The 27,512-nt window shown below is 31.5% G+C and overlaps 2 protein-coding genes across 4 annotated transcripts; one reads left to right on the top strand and one right to left on the bottom strand.

Moving 5' to 3' along the window:
* Positions 1-9,163: 9,163 nt before the first annotated feature.
* On the top strand, positions 9,164-16,865 carry LOC108758665 (UDP-glucuronosyltransferase 2B17-like). Of its 3 annotated transcripts, none has more exons than XM_018503718.1 (6): positions 9,164-9,209; positions 12,446-12,927; positions 15,239-15,609; positions 15,774-15,993; positions 16,086-16,305; positions 16,571-16,865. In XM_018503718.1, the coding sequence occupies exons 2-6, from the start codon at positions 12,450-12,452 to the stop codon at positions 16,863-16,865; spliced, it is 1,584 nt and encodes a 527-aa protein (XP_018359220.1). In that variant the 5' UTR covers positions 9,164-9,209; positions 12,446-12,449. The 3 variants fall into 3 exon arrangements, with proteins under 3 accessions (XP_018359220.1, XP_018359218.1, XP_018359219.1); XM_018503716.1 differs by lacking the exon at positions 9,164-9,209 and adding an exon at positions 10,450-10,563; XM_018503717.1 differs by lacking the exon at positions 9,164-9,209 and adding an exon at positions 11,901-11,927.
* A 7,024-nt stretch (positions 16,866-23,889) lies between these two features.
* On the bottom strand, positions 23,890-27,057 carry LOC108758865 (myrosinase 1). The gene is made up of 7 exons (XM_018504057.1): positions 26,864-27,057; positions 26,576-26,709; positions 26,092-26,425; positions 25,665-26,007; positions 25,179-25,329; positions 24,412-24,653; positions 23,890-24,338 (listed from the first exon to the last, which is right to left on the bottom strand). The coding sequence occupies exons 1-7, from the start codon at positions 27,015-27,017 to the stop codon at positions 24,197-24,199; spliced, it is 1,500 nt and encodes a 499-aa protein (XP_018359559.1). The 5' UTR covers positions 27,018-27,057; the 3' UTR covers positions 23,890-24,196.
* Between the last annotated feature and the right edge of the window lie 455 nt (positions 27,058-27,512).

The following is a 27,512-nucleotide window of genomic DNA, read 5'->3' as shown; positions in this document are numbered from 1 at the left end:
CATTGTGATCATTCTTATCTATAAATAATTTCTCATCGCCAGCAAAACTATATATAACAAAATAATTTGCATTGAGATTGACGGTTTTATATATAATGAAATCGATAAGTTGGACGTTGCCGCCTGATCGGCGATCTCGGTGAAAAATCGAATGCACAAAAATCCAACTACAATCGGCCGTTATCGAGCTCTTGCACGTTAGCTCTTTGGACGGCTGATTTTAATCCGTTAAATGCCATTTCCTTGTACACGTCAGCTGCGAACCGATGAGCTTCGGAGGCATCGAATGTCCGGTGCTTCGCCAGCCATTTACCGCCGGGAGGTAGAGCTCGCTGCTCTCGAGTGCTCTCTTATGCTATTCTGTGCCGATTGCATCGAATTCGCGTTTGTGTGCGCTTATACGCAGTATGTCGCTCGTATCTGCACTAAAGTGCCAAAGCCCAAACGCTGCGAGTGCATTCGGTCGGATACGAGCGGCGAAGATGAAGGAAAAATTGGAATTGCGAAAATTTCGTTCGACCAGTTGAAAATATGCGTATCGCAAAATCATAGCGGAGCGTGTAGAATTTTCTATAACTATGTTTCGGGATATGTTCGTCGTACGCTCTTATATATAGATATCACGTTTCGTATTCACATTGCTCATCTCATTTTAAATGACTTATCATAAACGCTCGTCCATGTATGAATATGATAAGAGTTTTAATTAAAATTTTGTCTATAAAACGTGATACACATTTGTAAATGACGTTATGGCGCGTCTATACCGAGCGAGTCTTCGATGTCTCGTAGAATTACGAGAAAAGAATAAAACTGCATTTATTCGCTCATAACTCACACGGTGTACATCGCCAAGTATCCCATTCTCGCTGCGTACATGCACGTCAGATGACAATCCCGGGACGGAATGCGACGGGATAATATTTCGTAGTTTATCCACCGATGGACTCACGTTGGTTGGAAAAGCTCCGAAGGTCGTTCATTACGTTTGCGCGGACTGTTTGGACTATCCGCGAGATATTGCGTCACGCCGGCAAAAAGAGAGGTAGAGAGATAGCTAGAGAAAGAAAGAAAGAGAGAAAGAGAGAGGGAGAGAGAGAGAGAGGGAGGTAAAGAGAAAAGAAAAGGTAGATGCGAACAAAAAGGGAAAAAAGGGAATATTCGAGAGCGAATACGACCGAACACCCTCTGGATCTCCATCCGCAAAGCTCGTAAATTCTACCGTTGTACGTTCGTAAACTCGTTTCATCGTGGTCGAGGCGTGACGCTGCGTTATAATTAACATAGGCTGATGCGTGGTATAAATTACAATTATACATGATTTACAGGATGCGATAGCCGCGGTTTGGTCTCTCTGACTCCCTTCGCATCTCTTCTCCTCTTCTCATTCACCACCACACCCATGCACCTTTAAAGCTTCCTCAACCCTCAGGTGGTATCGTCGTCTATTTCCGCATACCCGGGATGACCCTCTTCAGGGTGAACTACTAAATAAACATGTCCGTACTAAACCGCAACGCGTTGCGTGTGCTGTCATATTAAAGGCGATGTTAAGAGTCTCGCTTGTAATACCTCTGCATTCTCACGTTGCACCAGCATACCACGCAGCGTTGACTGGTGCACCCTTAATGCCTTTGCGCATCGTGCATTTCTAACCCCATCATCCCACCATCTGCGAAGCATTTTGACTGCTTGCGCGACGCGAAATTCGTGCGTCACGAAACTTTAATGTATTCGCGTAACCAGAAGTTGCGTATACACGGGAAGAATGATTTACTGTATCTAAAAATAGTTTATAAAAATTTAACTAGATACAGATCTGAAAATAACTTTGCTGAACCATCAAAAAAATTGTAGGAATCTCAATGAGAAATAATGCTGGAAAAGGTTTTGACATTCTAGCAACCAGTTTAAAATTTATATAACTTTGATGGTTCAATAAAATTATTTTTAGATCTGTAGCTAGTTAAATTTTTAAATGCTTTAGCAAACAACTATCTTTTTGTGTAATATTTTTTCAAACATAAACATAGCGTATATATTTTATGTGTTATATTCAGAGAGCGAATATTCTCGAACGTGTAAAAAATATAAAAATAAACACGGGAAAGTACCTTGAACTCGAGAATATTACAGAGCTAATCAGCATTTCTCTAGAGATAGAATTTTTTTTCCTAAAAATAATTTCATTTAGAAATTTAAAGATTTTATTTTTTTTTTCCTTTCTAAATGAACAACCGACACGACAAAAATTTAAGCGAATGCACGAAAGCTCTTCCAATTTTGCGGAGAAACTCCTGACGGTCTATCCTATAATGCAAATTCGTAACTAGATCCAGATAGCCGAGTAAAGCCGAACCTAAGACACGTCGTCAGTTTCACAGCGTCGGTTTGCATGTCTGTAAATGTATGTGCCAGGCCGTACCGAGGTCGAGTCACGTGCTAGTCAACGACAGCGGGAGTCCTCTTAATTATGCCACCCAGTTCTGCACGAGACACAATATGGGAGTTGCGGTTAATAATTTCAGCTTTGCTGAAACGTACGCCAAACTTCTAGAAGAATTTAGGTGGTACCAGGAATGCCTTCAGGTTGTGTTGTTACCACGCTAAGTGTAAGTAATTGCCTCTGCATATATAGTTTCGTTGCATATTATATGTTTCTTTATCACAACCAAACTACACACAAAATATCATGGATATCACTATACGATAAAATCTAATTTTTTTTTATAAGGTATAAATCGTGTTTTTGTTTACTGAACACAAATTCGTTATCGAAATTCGATCCTCAAAATGGAATTTTGAGTAGAATAATGTCAAAAACAATTATTTTGAAGATTTTTATGATGTTGCAGTACCTACAGCAAATTTTTTCTGAATTTCGTTCATACCACGTAAAAGTATCAACTTTTAGCTTTATAATGCGGAAGTGAGTATTCGTACACCGAGGGAGTAATCGCTGAAATATTATCCCGCAGATTACATAATTTTATATGATTTCATCTGATTACAAATAATTTTTTTCACTATATATGAAGTAATTTGGTAAAATATACGATTTTATTAATTAATTTTAATATTATATAATGATTTCTCGTGATTGCATATGTAATTATCGGATTATACGTAGAGATTTCATATGAATTTTATAATGATTTCGAGGACTCTGTCCCACGATTACATTAAGTGATTACCCCTTCGTCGTACACGAGAAAAAAAATGATATCGCGTTATATATTGGAAACAAAACTTATCGTAATTTTAATTTATTCCTTCAGACTATAAGTACATGTATTGTACATAATTATGACTGTATTCTAATGTATCTTTTATTATATGAATTAGTCTAAAAATTTGCAATATGTGCACTGGAAAGTTTTACTTTCTGTGAAGTAAGACGGTCGATGTAAAAGCTTAATTTAAAGGCAGAATTTACTTTAGGCGTATGATTCTTGTAATTGTCGAAAATCGTTTTGCGAAGAAATGTCTATCTACCAGGCGCGTCTACCGATCGTTCTCGTCAATTCGCAACAGTCACGCACAGCGGTGGTGCTATCGCGGACAATATCAACGTTTTTATTATGACAGCTGGTGACCCGATCGGTAAACTCCGAGAGCGGACGTGCCATTACGCGTTTAAAGCAATTTCCGGAAATCCCTCGTGACGTTCGACAAATGGACTGGAGTCATAAATAGTTCCGCAATTCTGGGCTGAAGCACGACGAGCGACCATGCCATTCAATATCCTTCTCTCTCTCTCTCTCTCTCTCTCTCTCTCTCTCCCTCTCTCACTCGCTTTCCTCTCCCCTTCCTTGACTGTTCCGTGAAAGATTAATGTGAATTTTATTATTACGACTCTTATATGTACGACACTAACTCAGAAAAGATCACCTTCCATAACATTTCCATCGTTATTATCGAACTTATCGTCGGGTTGTCAGAATTATGAAACCTTCATAATGTCGCAAAGTTACAAAAATTCTGTAACTTCCGAAGTGCTATATATTTTTTATATAGGCATCCATCATCATCACGAATAAAACTGTCTATTCCTTATTGTAATTACAGATGGCACACACAAAGAGTCGTAATATCTATTATAATTAAAAGCGCACTTATTGCAGAAAGTGATATAAATATAAAAGAGAAAAAAGTACATATTATTTATTTAGTGCATCCTTTGCATGCTTGATTGTACGATTAATTTAAATAAATGCAAAAAGTCATAACTATAAAGAAATAAAGACATACGCGCTGCTGAAAAGTAATTTCTTGATATTAAATATGGATTCACATCAGGTAAGATTAAAATTCGATATTCGTTACTATGATAGATTTTCTGTTTCAAGTAATCTTATGAGTTTCCGATCCATTAAGGATGAAATCACACGGTGTGGAATAGGACTGCGGAATAGAGAATGTCATTGAAGCAACCAATCAGTACTATTCCGCACTTTTCCATCACGCAAGTTTTGTGTACTATGTTCACATAGCGCGTCAAAGATGCATCCAGGATGAATATCATTTAATCACTACTAACTTTATATATATGTTAATAATTTGCTTATTAAAATAAAATATAATTTATCAAATTGTAAAAATAATTATCACTGTTGTAATATTTAATATTTTACAATTAATATTTACAATCTCATAACAATTTTTTTAACTGCTTTAACGCATTTATTATCATTTTTCTGCATCATGTGAACAGGGTACGCTGAAATCGCACGTAATGCGTCATTGTTTTTTTATCTTAATATCTATATTTACGCACTTAGATTTTGTCATTTTGCTTCATTCGTCTTCTCAACATTACGTGATTCCATTATATCAATCAGCATCAAATTATTTTAACCTCTCAAAATACGACGGTTTATTACAAAAACACGGTTTAGGTGACTTTACGGTTTAGGACACAATGACGCACTCTATTCCGCAGTCCTATTCCGCACCGTGTGATTTCACTCATCTCAGATTAAATCATTGCTTAGTTTCAGCTAGGCCGGTATTCATAGTTGAATTTTATATTCAAGACCGTCTCAAGTACAGTCTTAAGAAGTCGCGAACCAATCAGAGGGCAGTATTAGTGTGTTAAGATATTACTTAAGACAGTCTTGAAATAAGAATGGACTATGAATATCGGCCCTAGAGATTCTTAAGTAAGAATATAATCAACCATATTCAGGATGGTGTTTAATTGTACTCTCTAACTTTTAGAGTAATGCCTAAATTCTAAGCAGAATCGTAAGACTCGTAACATATTCCTGTAAGACTTGTAAGAATTTTTAAATGCTTACACCTTTATATTAGGTGTTAAACTTAATTCCTACCGTTTTTCGTCTCCAAAATTGATTTGTTTCGAAGGGATATACTTTAATCAAAGTATTATTAATAAAGTATTATTAATTATTAATAAAGTAGAAAATGGAGGAAATTACTTTGATTAAGGTATTCATTCATCTTCCCTTCGAAACAAATCAATTTTGGAGACGAAAAACGGAATTAAGTTTAACACCTAATACAATACTTTTACAGGCAGCTTCTTACTAGCCATAAAATTTATAAGAAATCGTAGATATTTACGAATAATTGTACGGCTTACGATACGTACGCATAAAATTAGAATGCTAGTCATAAGTTCTTACAAGTTTTACGAGAACACGTAGATTTTGCTTAGAATTGTCCATAAATTTCACTGTGAAGAATGAAATCTCACTCTTAAAAATTGAAAAAACATTTTCAAGACTGGCTTAATTTTTATTCTTTATGTTGAGATTCTACCACGAAGAATTTAGAAAGTAAGATAGAATGAGAAATAGATTGTGCATAAGATACATGTTCCAGCAAAATATCTTGTAACGGATTTAAGAGAGATGAAAACGCGATGAAAAAGAGGGAAGGAGTAGTACGAGGCGATTAGAGTGCAGAAATATTTGAAATGTTTTAGACTTTTGATAAGAGCAGAAGCAACCGGAGCTGACCCCGGTCAAAGCGAAGAGACACAAACAATCTAAAAATACCGATCTATTTTTCTTCCCTACTACATAACTCTGACGAATAGCAAGAGAGTCCGGTCCGACAAGGTGATCTTTTGGATCTCATCATCAGCTGCAGAATCTGTAAAATTTGAGACCCCTTTCACAACGAAGAGATGAAATTGGCCGGAGAATCCAGGCTCACATTTCCATAGGGAATGAGGCGAAAATAGTCGAGAAAGCTATCGGCGGCTTTTGGACCGACTACGTCATCACTAGCGCCCATGAGAGGCATCAGCAGCTGCTCAGTCTTGAGACGTAGCCTTGTCTCTTTCTCTTTCTTTCTCCGGTGATCCGTAAATTATATATTTTCTAATTTAAAAATTTGCGGCATTCTATTAAACACTTTCGTATGTATTCAACGTAGCAATACTATCAAGACGTCTCTCGATCATCAAACGTGTAAATTTTTTATTATACTATGTATAGTAATAATTTGTATAACTTTATTTCTATTTTGCCCTGTCTTTATCGGTCTCTATTCCTGCTTCATGTCCATCATTCTCGATTCGATACGATACATATCCGGCAATGTCAAAATACCGCATTTAAAAAAATATTAATTTATGACATTCTCGTTCCAATACACCTGAATATGATAAAGTATTCTTGATGAGTAATATGTAGATCATACATTTTTAAACGCTTTAGAAGAGGGAAGTATATAAGATTTGAAGTTATTGATCTACGTAGAAATATGAAAGTGACGATTATTTTAAGAATTGTATTCAAAAACAGTATTAACTTGTTATTATCGATGAATACGAGGAACATATCTTATAAAATAAATTTTTATCTTAGAGCTACTAATTTTAATGTTTTATCAAGTCGATTTTTTCACCAAATAAAAACTCTAACTAAGAACATTTATTTTCGTAACTTTCTTATTCAAGATATTGTATACTTTATTATTTTATTTCTTTCTCTTTGTAAGATATATAACATATCAATATATATCATATTAATAATTTTAAAGTCTATCTATCAAAAAAATACATAATAAGTTTGGTTAATGTGATATAATTAATTTCATACAAACTACTATCATTTTACAATTTTATTAAAGACTTGAATTTTTTTCAGTTATAATTATCTTTAATTAACATGCTTTTGCTGGAATTGCGATACTAAACTTTATTACAAACTATTGTTCCGTGTTATAGCAACAAGAAACAGTCAGATTTCACTTTCTTGTGATGAAAAGAAAAACAAGACTTGGTCCGTGTGGTCAGATAGAGAAATAGGCACGTTGAAAAATAAAAATGACGAAGAATGAAAGAACTGAACCTCCACAGTTTCGGTTCATCTATTCAGCGAGTTTTTACAATCTGTCACGGTCCATCGAATATATACGCGGAATGTATATCATCGGTTTCAAGCGAATTTCACTTTTCACCCAAACACGGATTGATCATGACTCGAAGTCATGTAGCGATAGAAAAGTTTAAGAAAATATTCTTTTTTAACATACAATGAGTGACTGAGCGAAAAATATTTTTAGTATGACAAAATTAAAGATTATTTGTAATAGGTAAATACGCTTTATTATAAACAATCTTTAACTTTGCCACACTAAAAATATTTTCGTTTAGTCATTCATTGTATCTTGTCTTATTATGACTATGTCTTGACAGTATTTATTTTTAAAACATTTTTTTAATATTTATATAATCCAAATACATATATATACCTACATTAGACTGTGAAGGAAAAAAGAAAATATTTTTTTTAATCAGTCTCTCAGCTCAAAAGCTTCCATTTTATGCTAAAAGAACCACCCTAAATTTTTATCAAAAAATATTAAGATTTAGAGGTCGCTAGTGAACGATTCTTAAATCGAAGTTTTGATTTTTCTTAGTACATGTTTGATTTGATACAAAAATGGTTTAAACCAGATTTTTAATGTGGTATTGTATGTTTTTTGGTAGATGAACACGATGCAATAATTCATTTAGCTCTACGATGTACGCCTTAAGAAATATACAGCCCGATTAATGTGAAAAAATAACTTTCAAGTTCAAGGTTGATTTCAGCAAAGTTCCAAACGTTCAAATGGGTCATTACTCCCCTTAAATTATAGGTCTGTCCACTCAGAACAAGATCCAATTGAAATTTTCCCGGGACTTCCTACAGGGCCTTTAAAAGTTGCATTTAACTAGATTATAAATGTTTTTAAGGGGATGCTAAACCTATTACCCAACTCGATCAAGGTCAATAGTACAGACTTTTTCAATTCCAAATTCGATAATAGCGGTAACATCTTTGATTTAGTTTTTACATTACATTATATAATATATATCATTCTGTCTTACTCAAAGGTATACATCTGTCTATCTAACATATGCCAGCACCATCTATCGCAAAACTTGTAACATCTTTGATTTAGTTTTTACATTACATTATATAATATATATCATTCTGTCTTACTCAAACGTATACATCTGTCTATCTAACATATGCCAGCACCATCTATCGCAAGACCACGCAACTACTGCTACACGGAATTTCGGCTCTGTTGACAGTCCCAGTCTTCGCAAAGCACCTGTATACACGTATTTTCTATTCGGTGGAAATATTTCTATTCTAGACTTTCAGTCTTAGTTCTATATACAAACTCGGTATTGTTCGTTTCAATAATGTGGTCTCAGCTGCACGCTTATCAAGATGGACTCTAAAACTCTTATATCAAGCAAATATATATCTGAGGTGACAACTGTACGAGCCAGAAGTAAGTGAATTTTTAACGAATTTTAAACTTTTTTTCGATTTTCTCATGAAATCCAGTGCAGCTGAGGTCCTGTTTGTGAGTACTTTAATTTAAGTAATAATACTTTTGCAATCCGTACATCGAATATGGAGATTTTTCACCGAATGGAAATGTAATAAAACAGGAAGCTTTACAATCCAGTTAAATGCAACTTTTAAAGGCCCTGTAGGAGATCCCGGGAAAATTCCAATTGGATTTTGTTCTAAACAGATCTACAATTTGACATGAGTAACGACCCATTTGAAGTGCCGGCCATACCGGAAAATATAATATAAAGCAACGAATTATTGCAGCATGTGCAACAATTAGTCTGGAAATGTTATGAAGTGTACGTGCTTCAGAAATTCAACGATTGCAGCGTTGCATTGATGTAAACGGACATCACTTCGAGCACTTCTTGTGACGTAAGAATCATTGTTTTACTTCTTTATTTAATGACGAATGACCTTTTATTATAGGTCGTTAAAATCGTCTAAATACCCGCTATTACACTAAGGTTAAAAAAGTACAGCATGCTATTTAAAAAAATGAAGGTGATCTTGAAATCTCCGAAGCGCTTCCATCTGGAAAAATTATTACCAGCATATATTATGATCCCCTTGATACTGTACAGCTTTTGTAATTACAATATTTTCATATTTCTAAAAATAGCGGAGATATTCGAAATGGACGAAATTATTTTCTCACCCTGTACAATCATAAAGCATATAGAAAACTTTTACTTAAAACATCTTTTCATATATCTTATTGTTTCGACAATAATTACTTACGCATATGTGCACGGATAGAATATATACGGAAGCGTTTATAATTAATTCTCCGATCTGATTTCCTGATTCGATCTTCCCTGCTCTACGATTCTGACGAATAGCAAGAGAGTCCGACAAAGTGATCCTTTGTATCAGCCTCAGCCGTAGAATTTGTAAAATTTGTGACTCCTTTCACAAGAGAGAGGTGAAATTAGTTGGAGAATCAAGGATCACATTTCTGTAAAAAATGAGGCGAAAATAGTTGAGAAAATTATGAGCGGCTTTTAGCGGCTGACTACTCATTACTTCGAGCGCTTACGAGAGGCATCAGTAGCGTCCCTCAATCAAAGATACGCCCTCATTTTTTCTCTTTTTTTCTCTCGTCGCTCGTCCATTATTGTTTCATTTAAAAAATTTGCGGTATTGTATATCCAACACTTTCGTATGTATATATATTTAATGTAATAGTACTATCAAGATATCTCTCATCATATACGTGCAAATTTGTTATTATATTATAATTATAATTAATTATATATAATTATAATTCGAGTATAACTTTATTTCTTTTTTTACTCTATCTTTATCGGACTCTATTCCTGCTTCATATCCATCATATATCCTCGATTCGATACAATATATATTCGATATATGACGGCAATTAAAAATATCGTATTAAAAAAAAAATTAGTTAATGACGTTCTCGTTCTAATGCATCTGAATACGATAAATATTCTAACATTATTGACGTGTGACGTGTAGCTCATACATTTTTAAACGTTTTAGAAGAGGGGAGTACGATAAGATTGATTCGAAATTAAAATAATCTACGTAGAAATTTAAAAGCGACGATAATTTAAAAAATTATATTTAAGAACAGTACTGACTTGTTATTATCTTGGTACTGGTCAACGAATTACAAGGAGCGTACTTTTTTTGTAAATAAGTTTACCTTAAAACTACTGATTTTAATGTTTTATCAAATTGATTCTTTAATCAAATAAAATCTGTAAGTAAAAAACATTTATTTTTATTTCGTAACTTTCTTACGAGATATTGTATACTTTGTCATTCTATCTTTTTCTCTTTGTTAGATATATGTATATATCATATTAAATACACATCATATCAATAATTTTAAAGTTCTCTGTCGCGTCGAAGAAATAACATATAAGTTTGGTTAATGTAATGCAAACAATTTTTTGTTTTCATATGTATGGTCTAATATAATTTTTATTATTATTATTTGTAATTAATTTCATACAAACTATTATTACTATTTTAAAATTTTATTAAAGACTCGATTTTTTTAGTTATAATTATTAATTAATATGCTTTTGCTGGAATTGCACTAGTAAACTCTACTACAAATTATTATTCCGTGTTATCGCGCAACAAGAAATATCCAGATTTCACTTTCTTGCGACGAAGACTGAAAGAAATGAATCTCCACAGTTTTGGTTCATCTAATACATGAGTTTTCACAGTTTGTCACAGTCAATATTGTAATTTTTAACAAAGTTACACTCTCTTAAAAATTACTTACTTTGGAAGACATAATAGATAATTTCTTAAAAATTCAGCTACACAGTTGCGACAGAATTTTACATTTTAAGTCTTACAAATTGTTACATGCATCAATTATTGGTTAAATATTTGTAATATATTTTTGCGCGCGTTTCATATTTGCGAATTGTAAATTGAATTGTTTCTATAAGTCTGTTAGATAGTAATGAGACATTATTCATAAAGTTTGACTTTAATTATGATAGACATTCAATAATTTTCATGTAAGCACTGAGGATGACCTGAGATAGGTCGAAACGTATGATTGAATAAACATATGTATTTATAATTTATTGTTTTTTGGTGCGTGGCTCTGATATAATAATTTGTGTTTTCGAAACTTTATTTTGATCATCCGTTGTCACAAGTATACTTGTATGTTGTCAGTTCAAATTTATTTGCGTATGCGCAGTTATACAAATATACCTGGCACGTGTCAATTGCGATACATTTGGTGAGAAACAAATTTGTATTATTGATTATTAACCGACTGTCGAAATGACAAGACAAGTATTGTTTTCGAAGTTATTTTAAAAAATTTGACGATAATTTATAATATATTAACGAGTTACAAAATATTGCATAAGAAAGATTCATTGTACAGTGTAGAAGAGTGTGAACTTGAGTTCTCATTGCCACTCAGCTTTGTGAGTATGTGACTTACCTCACAAGACAGTAAACGGTTCAATTTTTGAGAGGAAAAAACGTTGGAGATATCATTTTGTCATGCAATACTCCAACCGTTGCGCTAGGGAGAAAGATTGCTGATGAAGACTCAAACCATGAGTGGAAACGTTCAAAGTTAAGGTTTATATTTTTAGTATTAAGAAAAATTGCGCTAATTGATAACCAGCGTCGACTCCTATTGCCTGTAATACATATTTTATGGTTTTATTAATTGTATTATTAATTATTTTACTAATTTGGGGGAAAAATTAATTTATGTATTTGCTATAGATCCAATAAGCATTTTTGAAGACGTAACATTACTCAGCACCTAGACATAATAAACTATTTCATATTGTACAGATTATTTATTTATTATATGCATATAAATAAATGTATAAATCCCTATTTATAGACTTATACATTTAATTGTTGTCAATAAATGCGCGCATTTATTTCTATGATTCTATAGTATATTTAATGTAAATTATGTACCAAATGCATGCATTTATCAATAAAAGCGCACTCTACACATTGGTTTTAAACTTTAAACAAATAAAAAATAGGACGATTATATAAATAAAAGAAAATATTTTGTTAAGTTGTTTCTAATGAAAATTAAGTTTGTATTAATTGTAAGTTTTACTTATTATTGACAGTAAAATGAAACCGGTTGCTGAAATTACATTTTGGATAGCGTGTTTTGTATACATTGCCACACCGATAGAAACTGCAAGGATCTTGGCGATTATTACAATACCATCTTACAGTCACAGTATTCCTTATCGACCATTATGGACCGCTTTGATCCGGAGAGGGCACGAAATCGTCGTCCTAACAACTGATCCGATGAATGATCCCAGTTTGACCAATTTGACAGAAATCAACTTCAAATCCCATTACAATATACTTTCAAGACTAGATTTCATCAAAAATATTGAGACCTATACGTGGCTAAGTACAGTAAGAGAACAATTATGGTCTGTATGTAATGAAATGACAGAAAACATTTATAAGCATCCGGAAGTACGTAAGATGTATGAACTGGATAGTGATACAAAATTCGACCTAGTAATTGCAGAAACCATAAAATCACCCGGCTTATATGCCTTAGCGCATAGATTTAATGCACCTCTTATAGGTAAGAATAATGATGTATATAAAATTGTTATAAATGTTTTATTAAAAATTTATTTTATTTTAGTGAAAATATCAAAGAGAGTAGAGATTACTTCAACTTTCAAATTTGGAATGTTTTTTATCTTCATTTTTATAAACTTACTGAGGAAAAATTAATAATAATTGTTATAGTACACTGAAAAAAAAATTATTTAATACAAGAACCATTAATTTGATTTAAGTATCATTATATTTTATTGAATAAATATTTATTTGTTCTAAATAAATGTTAACTTAGCACTATTCAAGAAATATTTACTCAGATTTAGCTAATTTTTTTTCAGTGTAATTGTAACAAAAAAAGAGAATTAGTCACAAGTACAATTTTATTAAAATATAATATTTCTTGTAACATAAGCAAAATTTGGTAAACTTTATTATTTAACAGTACAATTTTATTTAGTTACTCACATTTTGTAAATAACAATAAAAAAATTAGTTTGCAATTATAAAAGAAATTTTTTTTTATAATTTCAATAAAATGGTCTATTATGATAGAGTGAAGAATGTTTAATAGAGATTGCATACATATATGTTGTGTCTTCTCATAAAAAAGATTCTACCTGTATAAAGCGATAATATGTCCGTATTCATAGTCAGATCTTATATTTAAAGCTTTTTTAAAATCTTTAGATGCTCAGTAGCCAATAAAATAATTCGTAAAGCCCGACTATAAATATGGGCATTAAAGTTTAGAGTGCGTTCCGTTTCACGCATGATACATATGATATATTATTTCATTTTAATTAATTTTTAGCTAAAATTGCAGGAAAGGGGAGCAACCGACGATGACCTTGATCTTGACATATGCTGTCAAGGTCACGACCCTGAGCAACCACTAAAAAGTTTTAGCCGTCGCTCGTTATTCGTTAAAAAGTTATTAAAAAACAAGTTTGAAAAAATAACGTTTTATTTTTGCTTAGGGGCGCACGACCTCCACGCAAAGCAGCTTCCACCCCACTTCCCCCCTGCTTGGGGGCGCACAACTTCCACGCGAAGCGACTCTCATCCCACTTCTCCTCTGCTTGGAGGCGCACGACTTCCACGCAAAATGACTCCCATCCTACCTCCACGTTTCGCATGGAAGTCGTACGCCCTCAAACAGTGGGGGAGATGGGGTGGGAGTCACTTCGCGTGGAAGACGTGCGCTTCCCAAGCAGGGGGACAGGTGGGGTGGAAGTCGCTTCGCGTGGAAGTCATATGCCCCCAAGCAGGGGGAGGTTGGGTGGGAATTGCTTCGCGTGGAAAGTCATTACGTAAGCAAGGAAGGGTACAAGATAGTTTTTAATATTATATATATGTTATTTTTTCGAATTAATTTTTTTGTTAATAATTTTTTAACGAATAAGCGACGGTTAAAACTTGTTGCAGGTTGCTCAGGATCATAATGTTGACAACACATGTTTGCTCTCCTTTTCTGCAGTTTTACTAATTTTTAATATTCGATAAATTATAGCAAGGATAAAATGATGCATTATACGCATAAAACGGAACGCACCATAGAAACCAGTTTCGTACATTTCTCGTCATATCTTGGCCGAACATAGCGACAACCATTTTTTTTCAGGATAATTAATAACCAAACGGTCTAAATGCATATCTTTATAAAGGCAGGAAAGTTAAAACGCCTAACATAATTTCACTCTGTAGAGAGTGATATATATATATATATATATATGTATATATATATATATTATTTTTATGTAATTGTTTTGTTTCGATAATAAAATATTCTATTTTTAACCATAAAAAATCTGTAAACATTATATATTATATTATAAAACAGTTTTGTTTCGTTAAATTATTAGTTTATTTAGTAAATCAATGAATTAATATTGGCGTGGTAACCAACAGTTTAATCAGTCACAAATACCAACAAACAGTTTTTCCATCAGTAATAAAACTTCGGTTATTCATACGAAACATTTCTCTCGGTGTACATAAACTTCGTAACTAACATTCTATACAAGTTTTATGTTGGTAAAATTAATTAGAAAAATATAGTGTATCGTTATTCATTTGATTTAATGTTGAATTTAGTTCGTATTCTTCTTGCATCACTGTATACTATTATAATCTGAAAAAATAACAATTGTATTATATGTAAACAAATTGTTAGCTTAATTACTTCTCCAGTATATGTACAGCTTTTTAATGATATTATAATATTACCTTTATTTTTAATTTTCTAAACCCGAACACACCTTGTTTAAATTAATTATTCAAAAAATTTATTGTATTATCTATTATATATCTATAATATTTATTTACAGGTGTATCAACATTTGGATTGTATAATAGTGCATATTATCTACTCGGTGCACCTGTTTTGCCATCACATCCTTCGAGTTGGGAAATGGAAGATAGTGCTGATTTTAATCTGTCATTGTGGCAAAGAATTAAGAATTTTATTCGTTTATGGTACCACATATATCGTACATTAAATCATTTTTACTCTGAGCAGCAAGCCATAGCAGAAAAATATCTTGGAAAAAATATACCGGACATATGTGATATAGAAAGAAATATAAGTTTTGTTTTCCAGAATCAACAAGAAATTCTTTCATTTGTTAGACCGCATACACCAAATGTTTTGCCATTTGGAAATTTTCATATTTCAAAAAAACTCATGGTTTTACCAGAAGTAATCATTGCATTTAAACCATATATTATTGAAACTTTATTGTTTAACAAATTACATTTTTTATTCGCTTATAATTAAAATTCGGTTTCCATTTCTATATATCTATATATATATATTTTTTTTTTCGAATACAACGTATAAATAACATGATTATCATATTTCAGAATTTGAAGAAATTTATAACAGATGCACCGAATGGATTTATCTATGTGAGTTTAGGCACAAATGTTCGAATGTCATCATTACCGAAGCATGTGCAAAGCATATTTCGAGATGTATTTGCAAGCTTGCCATACAAAATTCTGTGGAAACATGACAGCGAATTACCAAATAAACCAGACAATGTCTATATTGCTAAATGGTTTCCTCAACAGAGCATTCTCGGTAAATCTATGTAGTGTCATAATTCATTCAGACTAATAAAACTATATGTTTACATATCTTTTCATTAGCAAATTCTACTTTTCGTTTTACAGCTCATCCAAATATTAAATTATTCATATATCAAGGTGGTCTTCAAAGCACAGAAGAAGCTGTTTATTATACAGTACCACTCTTAGGATTACCAGTTCTAGCTGATCAGTACGCTCAAGTTAAGAAAATGGTATCTTTAGGAGTTGCAAAACGTTTAAATATCATGGAACTATCGAGAGAAAATCTGAACGCATCTATAATTGATATTTTATATGACGAAGGGTACTGATTTTTTCATAACAATCTCTGGTGTCACGCCATTAATTATTTTCATAGATATTAAACCTAATTTAATCGATAACTAATATTAAATAATATTTAATAAGCTATCTAATTGTTATTCAACATTATTTCATATATTATACAAAATTTATTATCTATATAATTACAATCAAAATGCAATTGTAAAATAGTACATTTTCTTTCATATAATATGTATTAATTGTTAAATAATTTTTATATAACATACATTATTACTGTTTTCTAGATATAAAAAGAGAATGCTCAAAGTTAAAGAAGTTAATGAAGATAAGCCTTATGATCTTTTGGAACACGTAATTTGGTGGATTGAATTCGTCATTCGTCATAAGGGTGCTTCTCATCTTCGTACCAGTATTGCTTATGATCCTTGGTATCAAAAACACGAAATGGACGTCATAGCAATTTTATCAATTATCATATTTGTAACGTTAATTTGCATATTAATAGTTATTTATAAATTGTTAAAAATCATATTTAATCTTACAAAAATAACAGTAACAACCAAGGAAAAGATTAATTAACTTTTGATATATATAATTATATTGATAAAAAATTGAAATATTAGAAAATTATTTAAATGTTTTTATTTCATACAAATATTTTATAGATCAAGTATGAAATTTTAATGTTTATATGTCTATAAATAGTCGTAGACTGTTTCCAACAATTATAAATTTTTAGATAAAGAATTTTAAATTTTAATCAGTTATAGTTATTTATAAATTGTTAAAAATCATATTTAATCTTACAAAAATAACAGTAACAACCAAGGAAAAGATTAATTAACTTTTGATATATATAATTATATTGATAAAAAATTGAAATATTAGAAAATTATTTAAATGTTTTTATTTCATACAAATATTTTATAGATCAAGTATGAAATTTTAATGTTTATATGTCTATAAATAGTCGTAGACTGTTTCCAACAATTATAAATTTTTAGATAAAGAATTTTAAATATTAATCAGTTATATTAAAAATAATCTATAAACTTCAAGAAAATATTAAAAATTACAGAAGATGTAATAAATTATTATTCATCGTTCACCACGTTCGGTAACGTTACGAAATTGCCGCAATCGGATCGCGCAGTTTTAAATTTATATCACACACTGTCATCAATAATTGTTCGTTGAAACGTAATTCATGCTTGCTAAATAATTATATTGTCGTAGTGGAAAGTCCCTGCCTGTCTGATTTTCATATAACAATGCACAGGACAGTTATAATGGAAGAGCGATGTAAATGCATAATTAAAGGGAGCGAGAGAGACAGTGGATTGTAATAATTTTTTTAATAGGATATATTTTGTGTACGAAGGGTTATTACACATTGGTTTACTTCAAAATAGATAATGTACAGAATACTTTTTCCTTCCTTTTTTTCTGGGATTAACTTGAAAATGTCATTAAGCAAATATATTATATTTACAACTAAATTATATATCTTTACTATAAACATATATTTTATTTTATTATAATATATAATATATCGTAACATATTATATTTCACTATCTGTAAACGTTTGACAAATATTTTTTACATTATAAGCACACAGTACATTATGATATATAAATTGTATAAAACAATTGCATCCTACATACGATATAAGATAATTCGTAAATAAGGTAAAAATGGACAGTACGTATAATAAATTTTAGATATTATTTTACATACATTTAATTTTTATCATTATTAGTATTTATGTATGTGTATATATTAAATACTTATTCATATATGTATAATAATTTGCATAAAATTTTTTATTATTAATAGAATATTAAGGTCATATCATATTTGCATTAATTATACTTAAAAAGATATCTAAACATAAAAATGACGTAAGTAGCTATACACATATTCTACACTTTAGTTAGTTTAATGTTTTTAATATTTTTTCTATATTCGTAAAAAATAATGAGCAATATTTGTAGCATATTTTCTAAAAACTACATTGTGCTATATATTCGCATAATACTATTATTATATGTGAATTTGAAAAATAATATAATCTGTTGCTCTGATGACTTATGAAGCTTCATTTATTCGTAGTATATTGGTAAAGTTATATACTGTATTATAAAGTGCAAAATAAAAAATCATTTTTTAAATTGAATTTTCTCTTGTATTTTAGAATTTTAAAGAAATCTTTTATAATCTATACTCTATACAATCCATCAATAATTTTTGTGTGTGAATGTGTGCAATATGAGAAAACAAGAGAGAGAAAAGGAGAATTAATTTACCTTTTCATGAACTTTTATAAAATGTACAAACTAATATTACATTGGAACATAATAATACCAAAATAAAATTAATATATAAATATAAAGTAAACAAAACTCAGCCAAATATTGTAATAAATTATTCAAGTATTTGTAAAAACTGTAACATACAAAAGTGTAAAAATAAAATAAGTAAAAAGAAATTATGTCACAAGTAACAACAAAAATTACTTAAAATATATGAATGAAAAATATCTGTTGAGTTTTTTCATAATAATTTAAACTATATATCCAACATTACACTTGTAAAACACAATAATGTTGCGAATAATGAAAATGTATATAAAGTTTTTTTTTCAGTATAGCCTTTTTTTCCGTCTTGTTCCATTATCGGAGAGACTTCTTTTTATCATAAGGACGACATTCCCGGGAGATTATCAAAAAGTGATAGAAAAGGACATTTTCTCTTCATCGAGCGTCCTTTTGCGCTTCCTCTCTTTCCTGTACGAAACTCGCGCGTCAAGAGGCGTAATCGTTTTTGTACCCGATAACGTGTTTTATCCGCCACCTTTTCCGCGCTCCTTTCTCCCGCGATTTACCAAAGGCGGTAGCCTTTGAGAATCACGATTTCGTAGAACGATAGAAGCGTACAGTTATTTGTTAAGAGGACACGGCAAAGTCGACCCGAGGACCAAGGACAAAGGAGATCAGCGTGAAAAAAGGAGAGACGCGCGTCGCACGTTGGAAGATGCAATCTGCCATGGTATTGTTTGATGCGATTTGCCAGCAGTTATTGTTTCGTACGTCGCAGCCACGAAGTTACACAATTACGCCGACATCGTTGTACGGATTCGTCTCTCACGACGTCTTACTGGTCCCTCTCTTCCTTGGTGTTCCTCTACTATTCCCTGGAGCACAAAAGCGGTTGCAGTCGAGAGTCCGTCGTAGCATACCGACTCTGTTGGATTGTTCGGGACTCGTGGAAGATTTCTGAATAAGAGAGAGAGAGAGAGAGAGAGAGAGAGAGAGAGAGAGAGAGAATCAGGGCTTCTTATTCTCGTCACTTTTCTCGACGTTTTCGCGATATTTCCGCATTTCTCACCGAGGTGCTATCAACCTAGAATGTCGGAAGACACGAAGTGAGTAAAAATGGATAGTAAGTGGCGTATACAGAAAGTGATTCGCGGAAGTACTTCTTGATGATTAAACGCATTATGGCTGAAATCGGTTGTTTTCAAAGTAGCGTTGGAAGCACATCGTTTATCGCGAGATAGCCATTATTATTTTCTTCTCGGAAGAAAGAAAATCTTTCTGTAGTTTTCGTATCGACGCGCAAAATATTTTTACTATTTCTTTTACGACTGTTTAGTGTTCTTTTATAAGGCACTCATAAATTTAAAATATATCATAAAATATTCTGTTACTGTGAAATGGTATATTTATTATTTCCCTGATTTAAAAGGCATATCGAAGACAAGTTATTTCTTTTCAATATAAAAAAATCAATTCCTAAACATGAGAAAATCAATAGAAAAATTCTATCCAACACTTTCGTATAAGATCTAGTTATTCCTTTGGAAACGAAAGCAAAAGATACAAGAAAAAATGAATTTTAGCCAATGTAAGTATATGTATAAGCGTATGAGTATAGATGTACAGGATGATAAAAAAGTTTGACTACAAACTTTACCATTTTGAATATTAATTACTATATATATATATATATATATATATTTTTTTTTAGTATTTAATAAAGTATAACTGACACTCCATATTTATTTCTTCAATATGTAATAATTAAATTATTAACACAAAACTTTGCTATACATTGTTAAATTTATAGTATCTTTAACCTTAAGTCGTCACTGCTCTTATTAAATATATTGTTATTTTATATTAAAACGATGGTTAAATTTGACTCTGTATAGTGTCAAATTTAACTATTTTATTTTAATATAAAATAATGATATATTTAGTAGAAGCAGTGGTGATTTAAATTAGGTTAAATTTGACACACTATAAATTTAACAATGTAATTTTTAGTCACCCTGTATAGAGTACTTGTACACGTAATGCGTAAATGTATGAGTGTCCGCAGTGTATTGAGCTTGGATCCGTGGGTTTGCTAAGCTCAACTGTGCGGATTAGTCATCCCTGTGGGAAAGCTATCTCCTAAGCCCTTCATCGTTGCCATTTTCTCCTTTGTTGAAATCCATTCGAGGGATCAAATATCATTTGAACCGTTCATTTTAACCGAACCAATAAAATTAATCGTGAAAACGGCACTTCCGTATCGTCCCACCATCACAAATTTGTTCGACTCTCCGCACGGCGCGCAGCTAATCTCACCCATGGGATTCCAAGGCACGGATTTTCGGTCTACGTGCATATATTGTGCATATACAATATTTACATTAGAATGTAAACGATCTTCAAGCAGCCTTAGTTGTTGGCGCGTATCCATATTCTCGTCTAGACACCTCTTAGTACTTCGTCGAAATCGTTGAGTCGGCTCGCGCGGCCTGTTTAATATATACGAATACATAATTATCGAGTTACGGACTATGCACACGCAGACAGGTCCGCGTGTGTTTACACGGTATAATTTGATGTGCTGCGAGTTGTCCAAATTGTACCAATTATGCGTAAATTATTGTGTATGAGGATGAAGGGCAGTATACACATCACGCGGGTGCAATTAACACCCGCAGAACCGATAGCGAATAACCAAAGATGCCTAGGAATGCTGACGAATCAGTTCAGTTATTACTAGTAACATGTACACTCGATATTGGCGCCAACGTTATCTGCGTTTAACATCGAGATCGATATCATTGAGATAAACATTGAGATAAAAATACAAAGACAAACTTAAATATTAATAGAACGTATTATTTTTTTTTTTTAATTGCGTATACACCGAATATATAACATATATACCGAATAAATTGCGTATATACCAAATAATATATATAAGAATAAATCAGTGCTACAGCGATCGAAGATTTATTCTTACGTATCGCGCTTGCCTTTCGTTAGCGGGCTTTGAGTACGTTCTCCACGGAACATCGATGAACGTGATACGAGTGCACGTACAACGAGGCTCCTGGGTAATTACACGAGATTCTGCTTGCCGAAGCGCGATCTGTTATTTCCGTCCCTCCTTTTTTTTATTAGCCGACGGTGTGCATAGAAAGCTGTATAAACGAGATAGGCACCAGAAAGCATTCGCAGCATCACCCTCTCGCCGTCTCGACCCACTCGCTTTTGTTTAACGCCTTATCTCACCTACTAGCAATACGATCTATCCAGCGCAAGAGAGTAAATCTAGCATCGGATTAAACGAAGATGGACCGTTATTCTTTCTTGAATTATTACACGTTCCTCCTGCTACTCGTCGTCCTTTGGTTACTGTTTCACATTTTGAGCTACAAGAAATATATATTTTCCTCTTTATATTTATATATATATATATGTATATATAATATAAAATATTATAATTTATATATATATACATATATATATATAATATACTTACACGAATTACATGAAATTGTAGTAATAAAAAACTTTACGAATAATTTAATGAATTTGATTAGTAAAATTGACAATTGTTTAGATTTAATAAATTTACTTTGATTGCTCAGTTTATACAACATTTTTCATAATATTTAAGATAAAAATTTGTTATAATATATAAAATTTTTGTACTTATCGCAGAAATCGTTCAGAATGCGTTCCACTGAAATTCAGTAGATTGAGAAGGTGCGTGTGAATAAAAATAATAAACTGTATGCCATAATGAGTTACTTCGTTCCACTGAAAGTGCACTCGTTACTTTGCCAAGGTTTTCGCTTTGAACACGGTGAAAGATATTTCCCGAGAGTAATGGCATGCGATTACTTCTTTTTGAAAACCAGTACCTATTTCGTATATATATTATAAAAAATATTACTTGTGACATTTCAATCATTTCTATGACTATATGTATGATCGTGTACTATGACTATATGTATATTTCGTCATTTTTATTATACAATTTGGCATATAATTTAACATACAAATAATTTTGAAAATATTTTGAATAATCTAGATATAGTATAAAATAGTTAAGGTGACTCTTACAAATTCAATAACAATATAACGATAAATGAGCAAATAAGAGTCGATTTTTAAAAAAATGTGAACGTATAAATATTATTAATAAAAGTTAAATACGTACATAATAGAATCTAGAAATATTATTACATGTTTCAGCTCTTATATTGAGTCATCTTCAGATATTATCCTCCTCTCGCTTTACATTAGTTACCATCGTCAAAGAGATAAAAAACATGACGTAATGTGTTCCAATTTATGTAGCGATCTTGATGACTGTTACATGGAAGATGTCCGATACTCACAAACCATCAGATGGTCGATTATTACGGAATTTCATGATGTTCTGATGTTTCAGAAAGACAAAATTTATTCGCCAATAAATAGATAAATAATTTGATAATTCTTTAGAAAAATTGTTTTTTTTATATTTAGTAAAAAGTAAGTAAACAACATCATCTCGATGAAATAATATTTGAGACATAATAGTTTTGTATCGTATCTTAATCCTTAGTATCCATGATGATTTTTTGGTCTTTTACTCACGACGAATTATTCTTGTTCCAGATTGATTTTTACCACAAGTATATAAAAATTATTAAGTAACTCTAAGATATACTTTAAAAAGTATTTACAAAATTATATATATTACAAATTGTATATAAATGTTACAATTAATAATGTAAATATTACTTATAAAATTCAAAGAAAAAAATACGCATGTCACGACAGTCGTGTATATTAAAGATTATTAATAGTGATTTTTTTTTTCAGAGATGAGCAAATAAAAATACACAATAAATAAGAAATAATGTCTATACTGGTCAAAGCTAGATCCTGAGTGCTTTAAATTACAATTTTATGTGAATTTATTTACCACGTTTGTGGTCTCACGAATTGCGCGCTAAATTGATTTTCCGGAATTAGAAACGCATTGAATTACCATAGTAATATCACAAATTAAATTGATTAGCAATTTAATAATTTGATACTCAATTGGCATCTTTTTAAGAAAATTTTAATGTATTGAAAATCTGTAATTAACTTTAAAGTCTGTAATTAAAATAAAAATAAACACATATTATAAAATATATATATTATTACAGATATATTTGTAACGTATATATATAGTATATATATATATGTATAAAATGGTTCTGTTTGAGTTTGACTGAGGTAGAGACTGGAGGATATAGGCTTCGTAATGATTAAACTCGTCTTGATGAATAAAAAATGTCATGAGATTTATTATGTACGATATACTTTCTCTGGTAGAACGTGATTGTCTGGCTACGAAGGCGCAGTTCCACACGCTCTCTCAGTACACACTGCTATCAATCTAAATTGCACTGCGGAGCTAAAGCGCGCCAAATACAAACGCTAACCGAAAAGTGTGATGGAAAATCCTTTAGAATCAGACAAAATGTATAAATAGTTAGTCGAAGAATGTTTCAAACAAATAGTGGAATATTTATTCAAGTAATATTTTCATCTACTAAACAACATGTCCGTTTAAAAATACGATTTCAAACCATCTTTACTGTGATTTGCTCATCAATCAAAAGTTTTCCAGTCTTAATGACATTTTTAAACCAGTTCATTGATCGTTTTGGAGTTCTCGTTCGATTGGGATCCGCAAAGTTCACATATACCAGTCCAAACCGTTCTCTGTAGAACAAAATTTTATAAATGTGTTTTTTCTTAAAGAGCGCTCATAAAAACGTATGAAATAATAACTCACGTATAACCACTCTGCCATTCATAATTATCTAATAAACTCCAAACAGCATATCCTTTCACGTTACATCCATATTTCTGAATGGCGGTTAACATTTCTTTCATATAAGACTCCAAGTAGGATATTCTTGAATAATCAGTAGTACAACATTTGTCAGAGAAACCATTTTCCGTAATAAAGATAGTTGGGTTATCATATTCACGTGAAATCTTCTTAATAAGCTCTCGAAATCCAACAGGAACAACCTTAAAAATTTATAACATTTCTGCACACTCTGCATATTGACTTAAATAATATTTTATTCGCATTGAATTTACTTTCAATTTAAAAATTATACTAATTTTCTAATTACATTGTATTTAAGAAAAAGACGACATATTCAACTCAATTCATAATAAGCAAAATATTCATTACTTCGTAAAGCGTAATATTACATTTAGCAATAGTCAATTACTAATTTCTCCATAATCGATCATAATTTTACCAGTTCTGTTCGATTTAGCCGAATATGCATATTTTCTGAAATACACTCGATTCTGATTTCCAATTTATGGCGTTGAGTACAAGTTATGAATAATTCACGGAATGAATTATTCATAATAATAAGTTAAACTATCTGTACGACTTAATTGTGCCTGATGCGTTATCAGGGTCAAATTAATGAATTTCTGGGAAGTCCTATACAAACAGAAGTTTTGTGCACGCGAAAATTGATATCCGCTAATTTGATACACGCAATTAATATGCATCTTCTATACTAGCTAACTAACTCTGAGCCAATCCGAAGCACTTTTTGGCCATGATGGATCCACGCTTGCTTTTACACCAGAATAATCGTACCACGCGTGACCTTCTTTTCGTGGTACTGTTTCCACAAGTCTCGAAGTATAATGGTTTAATGCAAAGAAATCCGATGTACCTCTTTAAAAAACAAAAGAGATAATAAGAACTGAGAAATATTATCTGATATTAATTCATAATTGCTCAACAAACAAGCTGACCTTATACTTGTGACGTCAAAATGACGCCTTTAATATCATTTTGACGTAAAAATGATGACAAATAACGTTAGCTTGTTTGCTAGATAATTATAGTAACGGTATCGTATATTTTTGTGTTACAGATTTCTTACTTAATATAAAAAATACAAATAAACTCTCGAGAAAGTCAAAATATAAACAGAGAACAGGCTACTGAGAGTTATATCGCTGTAATTCGTGCGAGCAAAAGATTTTATATTCTGTTTATATTCTTACTTAATATACTGCACCCATTCTGGTGAAAATTCAGGCAAAAGTGATCTCGGAAAACCATCCAATTTACTATTTTCAGCTATATGCTTTTTCATAATTTCTGGGTAATCACCATCCTTTGAAAACACGGGATGGGCCACCCATCCGCAATTAAATTGAAAAGATGCATCTACTGCTTCAGTATCAGAAGGAGTTTTGGGTAATGAGCCTGAACAAGATACAACTATACCAATTTGACCTTTTTGCTGGTCTCGAAATTCTGTGTCATAGATATGATAAATCTTAGCGTGCGCTTTTAGAATATTATGCATGCACAGATATTTGCCGGGAGCGCCTAATTTCTTTCCTAAAATCATATTCTATTTTAAAAAGACTATTAAATTTCGCGAGATAGTTCTCGTTAAATAACAAACAGATATAAAGAAGATACCTGGTGCTTTCCTATTGTCAGCGTACCCCTGATTACAAATAACGGCAGGTTCATTGATAGTCATAAAGTATTTAACTTTGGGACCGAGTTCTTTGAATATAATTCTTGCGTAATCAGATATCCAATCAACCATCATTTCATTGGTCCAACCACCCATGCTTTCAAAGACAGTTGGATGATCCCAATGAAATAAAGTAACAAATGGTTCGATACCATTGGCCAATAATTCGTTAGTAAGATTTTTGTAATAATCGAGTCCATCTTGATTAATCACATTGGCGTAACCAGTCGGTAAGACACGTGGCCAACTGATAGAAAATCGATAAAAGTTGACCTACAATATTATGACATGATTAAATGTAATGATTTGTAACTATTAAAATATTGTATAATAAATATGTATTATGTAATCTATTATAAAATATTATGATATTCAATATATATTTCACACATCGTCAGGAGTTTTTAATATATTTATACGTACTCCCATGTTCTTTAATAACTGTACGTCTTCTTTATACTTATGATAGGAATCACAAGCCACGTCGCCATTGCTACCGTCAACTATTAAATCTGGATGTTCGTGCGCAAATTTGTCCCAAACACTCTCGCCTTTACCTTTTTAAATGTGTAAGTACACCATAATAAATTAATTATAAAATTGATGAAAACGCCTGTACAATATTCCATAAATCTTATTTGTATACTTAAGATCTCTTAATACTTCAATAATTAAAAGATATTAAATTTTAAATAGAAACTCTTTACATACCTCCTTCATTCCAACCTCCTTCTATTTGATAAGCGGATGAAGCAGCACCAAATAGAAAATCTTCAGGAAAAGATAATAATCTATTGTCAGCAAAGCTATGCGTGACAATAAAAATAAAGCTGAAAGCGACCCTGACAAATGAGTAGCTTGCCATTGCGATGACGACTGAGCATCAGTAGCGACCGCTGAGTATTATCAGCTGTACCCACACTCTCTCTATATAGTCTCTCTCTATATATTCTTCTAAAAATAGCAATCGTTCTCTTAACTTTTGCTCCCCCTACACACTGTGTAACTTCTTTATTTTATATACACAAACACCTATCATATTATTTTCGATTAATGCACATTTGTGCAAACGTAATTATATCTAATTATATCTTATTATCAACTTTTAAATAAACATTAAATACAAAAACAGTAGCAATTGTAATACTTTTTTAGGTTTTTCCATTATCCATAACATATGCTAACATATATGTATAATATTCGAATGATTTAAAAAAATTATATTTGAAAATAATATTTATAAAACAATAATATAATTACAATATTAATTACAGATTTGTATCAAATTACACAGACAATAATTAAAATAAAAATTGTGTGGATATAAAACATAGTGCCTCAAAAATAAAAACTTATTATA

The sequence above is a fragment of the Trachymyrmex cornetzi genome, unplaced genomic scaffold (assembly GCF_001594075.2).
Source record: "Trachymyrmex cornetzi isolate Tcor2-1 unplaced genomic scaffold, Tcor1.1 scaffold16, whole genome shotgun sequence".
Taxonomy (NCBI): domain Eukaryota; kingdom Metazoa; phylum Arthropoda; class Insecta; order Hymenoptera; family Formicidae; genus Trachymyrmex; species Trachymyrmex cornetzi.
The sequence above is the reverse complement of the archived record's forward strand: the minus strand, read 5'-3'. Positions and strand labels throughout refer to the sequence as shown.

Bases quoted from the DNA above. Each gene is read 5' to 3' on its own strand.
- LOC108758665 (XM_018503718.1), top strand. From the start codon at position 12,450: ATGAAACCGGTTGCTGAAATTACATTTTGGATAGCGTGTTTTGTATAC. The intron at 12,928-15,238 runs GTAAGAATAATG...ATTTATTTACAG, and splicing joins ATTTAATGCACCTCTTATAG to GTGTATCAACATTTGGATTG. The intron at 16,306-16,570 runs GTACTGATTTTT...ACTGTTTTCTAG, and splicing joins GATATTTTATATGACGAAGG to ATATAAAAAGAGAATGCTCA.
- LOC108758865 (XM_018504057.1), bottom strand. From the start codon at position 27,017: ATGGCAAGCTACTCATTTGTCAGGGTCGCTTTCAGCTTTATTTTTATT. The intron at 25,330-25,664 runs GTAAGAATATAA...TGTTTTTTAAAG, and splicing joins GAATGGGTGCAGTATATTAA to AGGTACATCGGATTTCTTTG. The intron at 24,339-24,411 runs GTGAGTTATTAT...TTTGTTCTACAG, and splicing joins GAATGGCAGAGTGGTTATAC to AGAACGGTTTGGACTGGTAT.